This window comes from Clarias gariepinus, chromosome 7, assembly GCF_024256425.1.
Source record: "Clarias gariepinus isolate MV-2021 ecotype Netherlands chromosome 7, CGAR_prim_01v2, whole genome shotgun sequence".
NCBI classification, from domain to species: Eukaryota; Metazoa; Chordata; class Actinopteri; order Siluriformes; family Clariidae; genus Clarias; species Clarias gariepinus.
This window is the reverse complement of record NC_071106.1, coordinates 7,652,290-7,667,091: the sequence shown is the minus strand read 5'-3', so window position 1 is coordinate 7,667,091 and position 14,802 is coordinate 7,652,290. Positions and strand designations below refer to the sequence as shown.

General features: G+C 41.5%; 1 protein-coding gene across 2 annotated transcripts in view; it reads left to right on the top strand.

Moving 5' to 3' along the window:
• LOC128527589 (rho guanine nucleotide exchange factor 26-like) overlaps positions 1 to 14,802 on the top strand; it is a 48,602-nt gene that overhangs the window by 16,984 nt on the left and 16,816 nt on the right. For both annotated transcript variants that reach the window (XM_053500048.1, XM_053500047.1), the window contains exons 7-10: positions 8,643 to 8,795; positions 9,973 to 10,102; positions 12,279 to 12,353; positions 12,457 to 12,546. In XM_053500048.1, coding sequence (XP_053356023.1) covers positions 8,643 to 8,795; positions 9,973 to 10,102; positions 12,279 to 12,353; positions 12,457 to 12,546 — 448 coding nt within the window. The remainder of the gene's footprint in view (positions 1 to 8,642; positions 8,796 to 9,972; positions 10,103 to 12,278; positions 12,354 to 12,456; positions 12,547 to 14,802) is intronic.

Below are 14,802 nucleotides of genomic sequence, written 5' to 3'. Positions count from 1 at the left end.
CCAGGGATATGTTTTAGAAAAACAGCAGTGAGCTCGTCAGGAGTCGAAGTAGAGAGTCGATTTTGGAAGGACTCCCTAAAACGAATCAGAATTGAACCAGGACGTGACAGCCAATGGCTTTGGTGGACACTACTGTGCAAAAGTCTTGAGTCCTGATCATCTGTCATCATCTGCACCTGTTTCTCACTGGTTCACGCCTTAAGTTAGATGTTTTTTTTAATGCTTGAACGATTTAAAGATCCCTGTGTGGCTTAACAAACACAAAACATTCCTCTGAAACAGCTCATTGGAAGCAAAATGATTTGGGGGAGGGGGGGGCAAAACTTTTGCACACTACTGTATATTGGATTCTCAATACAAGCCATCTCCCTTGTATTTGTTCTTTCATGTGATGTGTGCTGGATTTCTCAGTGTGTGTGTTTTTATGTGTTAAAGATGTTAAATCAGTCTGGTGCAAACCTCTGGATGGTTACCAAACAGTGCAGTCATGCAGGAGCACGTCTGAACTCGGTGTCCTGTAGCTGTCACACGTTTTTTTTTGTACTCACTTTGGTGGTTCTCCATGTGTGTGTAACCCCTTAGGACAGATTTCAGACGTTTTCCTCAACATGAAATTGATGACGTGCTTAAAGATGACAGATTATTATGTAGTGTTGATTCTGATTGGACAGTAGAGCAACAGGTTAATAATAATAATAATAATAATAATAATAATAAATGTGTTGTTTCCATAGCAACTGCGAGGACTTTGATCTGTACAAATGATCCACATACAGTAGAGTTTTGTTCTTTAACAGCAAAGAGAACTGAACCACTATGGCAATCTAGTATTGATAAATGAATTCATTATTTTATGACGGATCTCCAGTCCTGTATTATCCTCTATTTGCTTCTGAAGCTGGTTCACCTGAGGTAGCTGGAGTCGAGGTTGTGTAAATATTATCTCTATTGGAGCTGGGTTGAAGTTTGCCAGAGTTTGTGAGCAGCTCTAATGATGTAAGCCCTGGATTTCCCTGGCACATCATCAGGAACGATTCTGATTGAGCTGAAACGGGAACGAGTCCGGACACGAGACACACGATGACTCCTATTTACCTTCCACTCTTATTGATGAGAAATCGATCGACAAACCCTACATTATTCACACACTCTCTCACTCTTTTATTCTCTATAGCACTTATCCGCTTATCCAGGCCTGGAGCCTATGCCAAGGGAACAAGTGCTAATCCACACACACACACACACACACACAGACCCTAAGGCGGGACTCGAACCTGGTGGTGTGAGGAAACCCCAGGTTAATCTTAATCTATCACAATGTATTATTATTATGATCTTCTAACCGAAGGCTCAGCTCGCGCCCGTGCCCGTGTGTGGCCGTGTCTGGTTTCAGATCAGTCTGATTGTAACCGTGGGCAACATGACAAACATATCCACACTCCGGGACTTAATATACTAAACATTTGTAAACATTCTAAATTCTGTACATAGCATACAATTATGATGTAATTGTTGTTAAAACATTCAACACAAGGTTTTGCAATCATCGTCTCTCACAAAACAGAATTTATTCTTATTTATTTATTTATTTACACACACACACACACACACACACACACACATATATATATATATATATATATATATATATATATATATATATATATATATATGAGAACATCCTGTTTTAAGTGTGTGTCTGTTCTGTACTTCATCCTGACCTCGGAGCGAGATAAGTAATGTTTACGCTCCAAGTTGTGTTTATCGACAGTGTCATTATGCGCCCGAGTGCACGCTATGTTGTGTGTACAGTATGTGTGCTAGTGTGTACTAGCATTTTAAAGGTCACATATTTTGCTATTTCTTTAAAACGTTCAAATACTAAAACATTCTTTAGAAGATTTTGCAGTTCTCACATCTCAAAAAACAGAATTGAAACTGAATTTGTTATGCTAAGGAGATTATAGCGCTTATATATATATAGTTAAAAAATGTATATATATTATTTATTTATTGTTGTTCGAACATCCTGTTTTAAGAGTGCGTCTGTTCTGTACTTCATTCTGACCTCGGCGTGAGATTAGCGATGTTTACTCTCCAAGCTGTGTTTATTCCCTGTGTCACTATGACACTATGGTATGTCTGCAGTTATGTGTCTTCAAAATACCATATCCTATCGTTTTAAAGGTCACATATTTCACTATGTCATTAACAAGTTGACTCATGTTCAATTGATTAAGATTATTTTACTTCTTCTTCAGTGTCTTTGTAAGAGTGTGTTGTCATGTTTGGTTCGATCACGAATATAAACGCTGATATCTCAAGCAAGCGGACCGAGACAGCCTGGAGTGATGGCCGGTCCAGTCCATATAGGGGAGAGGTGGAGGGAAAAGTCCCAGGTGTGTTAGTTAGCAAAGTGAAGTTGATGTGCCACTTTCTGCAAGTTAACTGGTGTGTTTGACTGTGTGATGTAATGGGTCGACTGGGAATACGATCCTACCAAGCTGAAAGGGGACACATCACCACTTATCGTAGTGGACGCGGACAAATACTGCGATCGACATATACTTTGGCGTGTTTGTTTGTAGTTTTTTAACCTGAAGAGCTGTTTAATATCCTGATATTTCTTCATATTGGTCCTGAACTGATTGAGTCGCGATCTGTTGAATGAGCGTTTGAGTTGTGCTGAGATTGTGTTTGGGAGACAGTCCCTGGCTTCATTCTGTCTCTGGGAAATGACAGCACTTGACTGGAAATCATGTGATCTCTAACCGACCGAGCGCACTCCCAAGTCCTGACATTGAAGCGAGGATTCATTAAACCTCTGGCACTGGAAATGTTGCGAGCGGGCCAGTGGCCCAAACACCATCTGCTTTCTCCATGATGAGAATGACTGTAATGTTTCAGATGAATAGTTGACAGCATTTTTTGGGGGGGTCTTGGAAATATAATTGGAGATCAGAATGGGGGTTGTCGAAAGAAATGAATCGGAGGATTACCGGAGCTGTCACAGTCCCTGTTGATGATTTAAAAAAAAAAAGTGTTTTCCGTAAATGCACCCACAAGACTGGTTTTATAGCCTGGAACGGTTCTGCTTTTCTTTAGTCTTTAGTTGCATCATCAGAATTACATCAGTAGACTCTGTTTCGTTGTGATTTATATGTTTATGGACTATTTTTTTGTTCCTTGTCCGGAATAAATAATTGTCTGTATCGTCACACGTGCAGACAGATTTACGTTCAATTCCATGATCAATATTTCCATGTTACTCCTTTAACTTGCTTTTGGTTGGGATACGAGCCAAGCATCACGCTGAGCACTGAGGTGTTTATGCCCAAAACCTTTAGCGGTCTGACCACACACATTGATCCCACACCTTTAACTTCTCACTGATTGCTCAACCTGATCCTTATCTCTAGTAAGAACTTTCTCCTGATCTATCCTTGGATCCGGGGTGAATGGTGAGATGGTGAAGTCATCATTCTACTGTCAAGTTTTTGGGAGTTAGAAGAAACACAAAGGAACCCAACAGAAACCTATGACTTTCCCCCTTACATGCAGTTCTCCATACTGTAGGTCTCATGAGAAACATACAAATATGGACTAGTTCACCTGGACCCCCATTCAACAGAAATACAATCATAACACAAGCACTAGAAACAGAAGAAACACACTTGGATCCGTTCATCTGTTCATCCTGAGATGTTCTCATGGTGAAGTTAAAAAAAATAATAATAATAGCACTTGCACCCACGCTTCTCTCAGAGACGCACATTAACAGGAGGAGCAGGAGTCTGGGACATTGTGTGAGAGCCGTGAAGTGAGAGAGTGAGAGAGCGAGAGAAAGGGGCGGGGCGGGGGGGTTGTTGTGAGGGATAGGTTTTGGACGAGGAAATGAGGTCGGACTCATGTAGGTCAATTTTTGCTGCATTGTGTGTTTCTCGTTTAGCTAAAAGCAGCCCTACAGCAGTAAAGTGTGACGGACTCCCGACTGCAGAAAATATCCAAATCAAGACGGCGCTCACGCTGCAGGTTCACCGGACTGTTTAATGCACGAGCCATGAAATTCGTGCAATTAGTGCATGGAAGCCAATTAACAAAATGTCTATAAAATTGCATAATCAATTAAACCGCACAGCTCTTTTGTGTTTCTTTTAACGTCTAGAAGACGCATGTGAATGTGAATCTCCCTTCTCGATCTTGCAAGCTTGCATTTTATCCAGTCATGTCATTATGATGTGTTTGGTCACATTACTGCCATGTGCAGGGATATTTTTGATAAATGTAAACGTAAGAGGGCGGGGCTTCCCGTTTCGTGTTAAGGCGAGCATGGTTGTATGGAGGAGCTCGAGGTGGCTCTGTTGGTCTGAACTGACCGTCTGGGTAGATTTCTAGCTGTTACCTCCAACATACAGCCATGACGTGCGCTAAATAATCTCCTCTCAAACTTGTACAGGGTTTTAATACGGAGATGGATTGAAATTGATGTTTGCAGTATTTGTGTTGAGAACATAAGGAGAGTTTTACGAGCGCGCCTCCCAAAGACGTAATGTAAAGAATCTGGTGCGAAATGCCCCGAGAGCAGCCGGAGAGCTGTGTTTAAATCACTCGGCCTTGTAACGCATGGGGGAACGCACGGGGAACGCACGTCACGAACAGTGTGAAAAGAAAAGCGTCAGTGAAAGGATTTGTGTCAGCGTGATTTACTGCTTATGATTAGGAGGTTTTGACATTAAGTACCTACATGTTTAGACTGGGGCTGCAAGTGCTTCTTAACCAGTAGTTGAATATGTTACCAACCAGTACCCAATGGAGTATTAATCATAACAAAACGGATGTTTTTTCCTAGTGGCAGAATCCCGACAAATTAATTTTACGAGACAAATAAATTAAGCATAAATAGATTAAACAAACTGAATTAAAATAATATGCGAAAAATTTATTACGATTATGTAACGGACCATAGTTGATGCATGATCCAGACACCTCCGTTTCTGCATTTTGTCCCAAATGTAAATCGTGGATTAATCGCAAAGTTTAACCATCATTGTGCAACATACAGTTCTTGTTATATTTGGGCCTCATTACTGGGTAGAAGTATTGCTAGAAGGCGAAAATATATTCAACATTCCTTGTTTGAATCCCTTTGTCTGTCTATCACCGAGCAGGGGTAGCTTAGTGGTTAAGGCATTAGACTACTGATCAGAAGGTCTTGAGTTCAAACCCCAGCACCACCAAGTTTCCCCTGTTGGGCTCCTGAGCAAGACCTTTAACCCTCAACTGCTCAGATGTAAAAATGAGAAAATAGAAGTCACTCTGGATAAGGGCGTCTGCTAAATACTCAAATGTAAAAGTTTAAACTGACATGGAGGCGGAACTTGTGGTGCTGATTGACAGGATTTATGCGGTTGTTCCATTGCAAGTTCAAAGCATTTTTTGATTCCTTAATGTATCAAAAAATGATTCCTCATCAAAGCACCAGATAAAAGCATTGGATTTTTACATACAGTATGCAAAAAACAAACAAATTTTACACGAAAAAAAAAAAATATATATATATATATTTTTTTTTATTGAAGTTTATTTCATAGTTGAATATTAACAGTAACAAATATATCTGATAAAAATGAGGCACTTTAAATGAAGATTTAAGATAATAAGATAAGATTTTGTTTTTATTCTTGTGCTACCTGATGGTGTTCAGCTTCACCGTGTTAATGTGGAAAACGTGTGTGTTGTGTTGTGTGTGTGTGTGTGTGTGTGCTGGGCATCCTGTGTGAACAGGTTGTCGATGTGTGTGTTTGTGTGCTTACTGGCGTACTCCACTTATTGTCCTGCACGGCTCGTGTTGTTTGTCCTCGCTAACAGGAAACGCATGGAGCTAAACGGCGTGTCGCTGAGCGTGACTGTTCCGCCGTTTAACACTGAGGTCATTGCTGAACGATGCGTCATGATGTCACTTTTAGAAATCGTGTTTTCCGATATGGGAAGGTGAACATGTGAAGGAGGTGCCTTGGGTTTTGTGAAGACCAATGAGTTGAAGAAAAATAATACTGGAGATTGCAAAACTATGAAATAACACATACAGCATTATTAACAGTGATTATGGAACAGAAATAACAGTCACGTGTTATTTTAAGATCAGCTGTTCCTGAACAGTTCTTATAAGAACAGTGTTGTGTCAAGTGCATTTGCAAAACCCATCAAGCTTCATGATGAAACTGTCTCTCATGAAGACCTTCTCAGGAAAGCAAGACCAAAACACTACCTCTGCTGCAGAGAAGAAGTTCATTTAGAGTCACCAGCCTCAAAAATCACCACTTAACCTCAACCAGCACCTCAGATTAGAGCCGTTATGAAGGGTTTACAGATCATAAATAGCAGATACATCTCAATATCTACTGTTCAGAGAGGATCATTGTATGTTTTTGACACCTAAAGCAAAAAAAAGTTTGTCTCCAACATACGAACGAGTTCCGTTCTGAGAGCTTGTTCGTAAGTCCAATCTGTTCGTAAGTCCAACGAACATTGTCTAGGTACTTGGATACTAACACCAATGGGCTATACACACTATAAAACTAACATGTTTCATGATCTTGTGCTTGTTCTTTAGAATCTTGCTGATTTATGTTAAACTGACGAGCAATGTCTGCCATCTTTTCACTTCGCTCCATTCTCACACTTACTGTATTTTCACTTTTGTCCTCATCGTTATCGCTTGCCACTTCTTAGCGGAGTCAGCTTCATCGCCGCTGCTTTTACGTGCGCTTCCAGACATCCTGGGATGCACGCACGTGATCTAACCTCGAATGCATGTTGGTATCTTTGGAACGTTTGTAACTCGAATGTTTGTATGTAGGGGACTTACTGTAATTCGAAGTCAGCAACAAAGAATTGGGATGTGTAACTGAAACAATTGTTTTCTTTCCAGTCTTTTGTATCTAGTATAGTTAGATTGCTTAGTTTATCTGTTAAAGAGGTATTTCATTCCAGTTAATCCCTGGAATGAATAAATAAATAAATAAATGATTGAATGAATCAATCAATCTCTAGCTAATTTTCCGCACTAATCACACTTAGCATTGACCACCGCTACTGCTGACTGCGTTCAGGCACTCTGTCCTACTGAGAAACAACAATCAGAAAAAATACAGATGCTGTAAATACCACAAGACAGGAACGTCCATACGCAATCGCCTGGAATTCCATAAATGTGGCAAACGTGACCCTGTTGGTGTGTAGAGCAGCTGCGCGTGGCGCTCAGTCAGGCTCGTACAAGTCAGTGTGACTTGTGAACAAATAGATCAGTCTTGTGACACACACACACACACACACACACACACACACACACTCACTCACTTATAATGAATAGACATACTGTATTTTAAAACATCCTTCATGGCTGTGAGCTATTTTCAGACCACAGAGGTGACCATAAATTTTACAATAGTGTGTGTGTGTGTGTGTGTGTCTGTGTGTGTGTGTGAGACAATTTCATGCCTTAATGCTTTAACACCAGTATGACAGCTTGTATTGCATCTGAAGATTCATGGCACACTACACACTACACACACACACACACACACACACACACACAGTAGCTGAATGCTTAGCATACTGTTAATCTCTCAGTTTCATCAGGCTGTTGTGTCTAATGCTTTTAAAGCACACACACACACACACAGCTTCCATGTTCAAGGCCACTGAAGCGCTCCCCTCACACTCTGCCCGTGTACGGAGCGTGCTGATCGAGCAGTGCTACGGATGTTAATCATCACTAAATGTTTAGCGTTCCCCGAACGCCGCGCTAACGCTAAGTCTAATAAAAGTGCAACGGTAAGCAGTTCATTGCTCCGTGCCTGTGTGCTGTGAGTGACAGGGCGGGTCATGGTGTCGAACCCCGGGGTCGGTTATGACAACACTGTCAGGTCGAAACACACCATGCCGTCTGACCTGAATTAGCATCTCTACATCCACGGACAGACACACTGCGGTCGTCTCATTGGTCAGAGGGACAACATATTTACACCACATACGTGATTGTTCTAATACGAAGGCCGTTCAAGTCAAACCGGGACTTGTGATGACATTTAGGGTGAGTGAAAGTGGAACGTCTGGGGTTTTTGCACGCTGTAAAGTCAGGACCCCAGCTGTGACATCCCGCTTTTTTTTTCCTTCCTAACTGACATCATGTCCAGAAATAGCTTCACCTGGCGGAGTGTGTGCAGGAATGCATGCGTGCGTGTGTGTGTGTTTGTGTCAGTGCAGAATTCCTCTACAGATGCTTCCACTCCGTTTCAGGACGTGTGGAATTACACGCCACATCTGTGTGTTCATTCAGGACAGAGCGTGTGTGTGTGTGTGTAAGTGTGTAGGTATGTGGGTGTGTGAGTGTGCGTTTGTTCTATGTTTGGTCGTTTCAGGACATTTGGGATTTCCTTTTGTGTGATGTAGGGGGGAAAGAGGTGTTAGGACAGCTTCCTGTCTGTTGTGTGTGTGTGTGTGTGTGTGTGTGTGTGTGTGTGTGCAGTGATGTGAGTCAGTGCTCACACTTCCTAAAGCAGGGATCACCCTTGAGTCAGGACAGAGGAATGTTCGGCATGCTGCGCTGTCCTCTCACGCACTCCTCTCGTCTCTTCCAGGTTCTTTAAGGAACTCGAGGACAGACACCAGCAGAATATCGTCATCGATGACGTCAGCGACATCGTCCTCAGACACGCCCAGGCAAACTTCGAACCCTATGTGACGTACTGCTCGAACGAGGTGTATCAGCAAAGAACCTTCCAAAAACTGGTGTACGTTTTGAGACACGAACACACACTAAAGGCACCTCGTGTGTTTCAAATCACGCAATACACTCTCACAATATACAGGCATACATTTTTTTTTTTTTTTTTTTTTGGTCTCATTGTTTTATAAATATCCCAAATGAATACATTTGTTTTAATTCTAAGCAATTTTAGAAATATAATGTGCTCCTGCCCCACGGGATGCCATGCTGCCTGCCAGGGTGTGAATACTTTCACCATGTCTAATGCAAAAACAAGAATCGCGATACATCACTGAATCGACTTTTTTCCCCCCTCACCTTTATGTACGTGATAATCTAACGACAAATCTATTACATATAAATCATTTCATAGCAATGCCACTGGGTTAGAAAAATCACTTAAGGTCTCGTCCAGTATCATGTTCCCGCCTAAAGGTTCTCCACAGCGGACCATCCGATCCGCGCACATCTCCATACTTAATTTATCCCAGTCCATGTACGGTCAGCTAGTTTAAACTTAATAACATTAACACAGATGATGAAAAATCGAACAAGAGCTTAACATTCACGTCATGACATCACCGGTCGGTCTATCAGCTTCATGTTTTAGAAATTTCGTAATACACAATCTGCAGTTTTTTTTTTATATATATATATATATATGGCTCCGTCCCCTTTTCCTGTAATGTTGGTTAATACTAGTAATGTGTACTGTATGTTGTTAATGTATGTTATTACAGTATGTTAGTTCTCTAACAGACATTATCCGGTTAGTGTATGTATATATATATATATATACACACAGTGGAACCTCGGATTACGAGCATAATTCGTTCCAGAAGCAGGCTCGTATTCCAAAACACTCGTAAATCAAAGCACATTTTTCCATAAGAAATAATAGAAATTAAAATAATTCGTTCCACAGCCCAAAAAAATAAATACATTAAAATAATTAACACAAAACATAAAGTAAAAATAAAACAAATTAACTTGCACATTACCTGAAAAAAAATCTTAACAGATAAGAGTTTCCATTTATGCGCACAAGCGCTGTGTGTGTTTTTCTCTCTCCTGCACTGCTGAGTGTGTTTGAGACAAATCAGTTTTACTGCTGTCGAATCAGATGGAATCGAAAAGTCACAATTCTTAACAATCAACCATTAGAAACACAGCTCTCTATATCTCCACTCGACTCCGTACAGAAACAAGAGGTCGACCTTCAAGGAGGTCCTGTCCCGGATCGAGGCTCACCCGGATTGCCGGAACCTACCCATGATCTCTTTCCTGATCCTCCCCATGCAGAGAGTCACCAGGCTCCCTTTGCTCATGGACGTAAGTATTAGTAATTTTTAATTTTTACTCCGCACTAAACTCTGCTCTGTGTATCGCTTGCTTATCCTAAGCTTTAGTAATACTTTTACTGCAGCACCCGTCGTATGTAGAGCACGAACAGCATTCATGTCCATTTAACTAATCACTTTTAAAGCCTTAGAAATAACATATTGTCATCAGTGGGACGGGAATCACTACGGACCAGCCGATACGATACCATCACCATCACTATAACTAAATATCGATATTCGATTTGTATCATGATTTTATAAATATCCTGGTTACGATTTTTCCCCCCAGATTTTGTTAACAAATGTTTTTTCAGCATGAATAGTTTAGAGTGCACCACCTGTAGGACTATAGAGGAACTGCAACATTTTAATACCTCAATGCAAATATAGAAATAATAATAATAATAATAATAATAATAGTAATAATAAAAAATTGGAGTATGTGTGACAAAAGAATCACCGAATCAGTTTAGAGGAGAGCGCTATCTGCCTGCTTCTGCATACATGAGTTCACAGATGCTCACAATTGGCTGGTGACATTAATGATTTTATTTATTTGTTTATTTTATATATATTTTTTATATTACTCAAGAACCAGAACTTAAACTTTCACTCAAACACGGTCATGTTCTGTTTAGAAATTCTGTTAGGATTGGGAAAAAAATTGAATAATAATGTGCTCTCAATTATAAATAATGCTTTACATTAAAAAGTCTTGTTTTTTCAAATTAACTTTTATTTAAAGAATATATTTCTGAAAAGGCATAAGTTCAAAATCTTGGCATGAATAGCATCAAGTTCTTAATTCATTGTGACACAAACTTTGATTTACGGTTAATTTCGAATTCCTTGTCCTGTCTTTATAGCGAAAATGTTTAGAGATGTTTTAATGGAGTTGTAATTAGTTTCGTCACATTTATAATCTATATACACATACACATGGCAGCGGGTGGCTTAGCGGTTAGCACTATCACCTCGCACCACCAGGATCCGGGTTCAAGTCCCACCTTGGGGTCTGTGTGCATGGAGTTCGCATGTTCTTCCTGTGGTTTCCTCCTGGTACTCCGGTTTCCTCCCACAGTCCAAAAACATGCAGATTAATTTAGTTGGCGTTCCCAAAGTGCCTTGGTGTGTAAATGTCACCGTTCCTACTGTATATACAGTAGGTGTGTGTGTGTGTGTGTGTGTGTGTATACAGTAAGATGGCCCTTCTTTGACCTCATTATGACTCACGCTATTGTTTTATGAGGACCGGGTGACAGCGGGGACATTCTTTCCTGTACAGCGACACATGTACACAAGCCCTTGTTTTTCGCGGATGTTAGTAACATGGCTGAGACCTCTGGCGTCCTCGTGGCTCCTTTTAATGCTGTGACCTGGAGAAGTCACTCTTATGCAACAGCATTAATTACTCGCTCCCTCCTTCTGCTTGCTTTTCTTTCTCTCCTTTTTATTGCTCTCACAAACACACACACACATACACACACGCACACATATTTTCTTGAGTGTTGTTTGTCACGTAATGAGGTTTATCTGACCGGGAAGACGAGGGAGCTGTGACGTCGAGGTCGTTTCAGTCCCAGTATGCAATGCGCATGGTTGAGTTTTACATGCGTAGTAGTAGTGTGTGTGTGTGTGTGTGTGCATATGTTCTTTCTTTTTTTCCTTTTTACTTTTTATGCGTATCCTTAGTTGCGTGCCCTTTCTCGTTTTGGAGGATCTGGACGTGGGATTAAGAAGGAAGCGAGATCGTGTTACTTTGGAAACGGTTTGGATTACACTCGGAATTCTCAGCCTGTGGCATCATCTCTCTCTCCCTCTCTCCCTCTCTCTCTCTCTCTCTCTCTCTCACTTCTCTCATTCACTACGTATGTGTCCCATGAGCTGAGGCAGGCTCGAACTGTCTTACTATAAAAGCCTGAGAAAGTTTGGTTTAGGTCTTGCAGGCCTCTCTTGAGCTGGGAATTTACATGACGCATGAGAGAGAGAGAGAAAGAATAGTGGTCATGTTTTTTTTCCCTCCTTTGCATAAAAAGCATCTTGGAAAAGTAATTAGTTTAAATGACAACAACAATAATAATGTGTTTTGAAGAAACCTCATGCAATACATTTTGTGTAACGAGAAGGTGAAACTTGCCATCCCATCTCCTCTCATCTTCTCACAGACTATTTGTCAGAAAACACCTAAAGACTCTCCTCAGTGTGAAGCGTGCAAGAAAGCTCTTCAGTCCGTCAGTAAGGTGAGGCGCTACAGCGGACATTACCTCACTTCCTGTGTACAACGGTATTGCAAAAGCAAAGTTAATGCTCACACAATGTGTCCGTGTGTGTGTGTGTGCGCAGCTTGTACGGAAGTGCAATGAAGGTGCGAGGACAATGGAAAGGACCGAGATGATGTACACCATTAACTCCCAGCTGGAGTTTAAGATTAAGGTAAGTCCAGAGCTACAGTTACTATGTTACAGCCAGGGTTTAGGTGTGGATGGATATAGTTAGAAATATATTACAATGTAATCCAGCTAACCGCGATTAATTGCGATTAATCGCACTTAATCGCAGCCAATCATGCTTAATTATGCTTCATTGTAATCAATTGTAATTCATCGCGCTTACTTGTGATTAAGTGTAATAAAGCGTGCTTAATTGTGATTAATCGTGATTAATCGCGATTAATCGCAATTTTTAAATAGTCAGATTTATTTGTTTAATAAACCTGCAATGCTAGAATAAACAAATGCAAGACAAACTGATTAGAAGAAACAGATTAAGCAGTTTTGCGATGTGAATTATGGGATATAAATGACGTGTTTACAGATGTAAGTGTCCATCACTTTTACAACTTTGTTCACCGGAAAGAGTCCCGGTTTGACTTGAACACCTCTCCTAATTACTTTTCATGTAAATGTCTCTGGGATGCATATTTAGTCACATGACTACGGCTAATTCATTATCTTTTTTAACACATTCTGATGTAAAAGAATAAAAATGTCCGGAATCTAATAGACATGATAGAAATTTGACACGCGCACTGGTTTAGACTGTGAATAAAAGCAATAAAATTTCCCCATTCTCAAATCAGAAAGTCTAAAAACGTGACACCAGAGCCGAGCTGATCCGGAGTAATCAGATTATACGTGATATCAGACGAGCAGAGGTGAATATCTGCATGGACTCGCGCCAAGTGGGTCAAAAACTGCATGAAAAGAGAACAGACGGCTAAAGGCGAAGGCGCTAACGCGCAGCTGTCGTTCCGCGGCCGTGACGAAACACTCCGTCCTGTAATCGAGGCTTTAATACGGATCTGCTAACAGACGAGCGGCACAAGCTGTTCGAGTTCCCACGTCCGTCAGGGCCGGGAGTCGGGATCAAAACCCTCTCCCTTCTCTCGCGTCCGTCCCATTTAACGCAAATACTCCAAAGAAACAAAACAAATGGTACTCTCTTTTAACGTCAAGAGCCCAGGAGAGGTTTATGCTTGTGAAGTGTGTGTGAGTGGAGTGCTGGCTTTCGAAACTTTCCATGCGCTACTTTGGCAGGAATTTTACAAAACTGTAAACGCTCTCGACTGACATTATGCTTGCTTGTTTTTTTTCCCTCTTCTTCCCACGCTCACTGTGGGTCGCCGTATGTACTGTAACACTTAACATTTACGGCATCGCTAGCTAAACTGTCCGTCTCAGATAAGGTTCATGCTCATCATAAAATATCGTCCGTTGCCTAGCAACGGTGCGTAGCCATCACATTACAGTCTTGTCCACCCCTTCGCTAAAGCGGTGCGTGAGAAACTTAGCCGGAATCCACGCTAAAAGCAGCGAGAGAGGAATTCACTCGCGAACTCTCTAAAGGAAAGAACGCAGGACTTTCTGCTTTATCTACAGTAGGTAACCTTTGATCTGTTGAGTCTTGTGAGAGAATAGAAAGCAAATGGGCCAGGGCGTGATGTGTTTGCTCGGTACACAAACGGAGGTGCTGCTAGTTATTAAGTGTTCGGTTTACTTACTTCCTGCTACGAGTTTCTTGTTGTCGTGTTTTTAATCGCCTTAATTGAGCAAGCTTCCGCTTCGAGAGTTTCATGTGCGCGCAACAAGTCGCCCATGAGCTGCGTTTACACGGACAAGATTTCTTCAATCTGATTGAAATTATACCGAGTACAAAGTTTCATCATATATACAAGCGTTTCTGCCAGAAATATGATGGAAAAGGATTTGAGATTTGAGGTTCAAATTCAAGTTTGAATTTTGGATTAAAGTGCTCGCCCCATCATCCGGAGATCGCGAGTTCGACTCCAGGGTGATTCTGCAGCCTCTCGCAGTCGGGAGCCTGGAGAGAGCTGATTGGCCGAGGGAGGGATGTGTGAGCCATTCTAGCGCTTTCGCATCAGTCGCGGTTCTACAGCCAATCACGGGCGTCTGTGAGCTCACGCAAGTGGAAGGAGCGGATAGCGCTGTGATCACTTGCTGTCCGCCTGCTGTGGAAGAGTCTTGCGCCGCTCCCGATGGTACACGAGCGACCAGTTTGAAAAAAGATGTAGATGGTTGGAGAAAACCAACGTGATAGTCTTCAGCCCTACCTGACTGGTGGTAGTAGCCTGGGGGAGTGGCCTAATGACTGGTGGGAATTGGACGCGAATAAATTAGGGAGACATTAGCCCGGCATTAGCCGCTGATAAAATGCTGATCCACAGGTTTT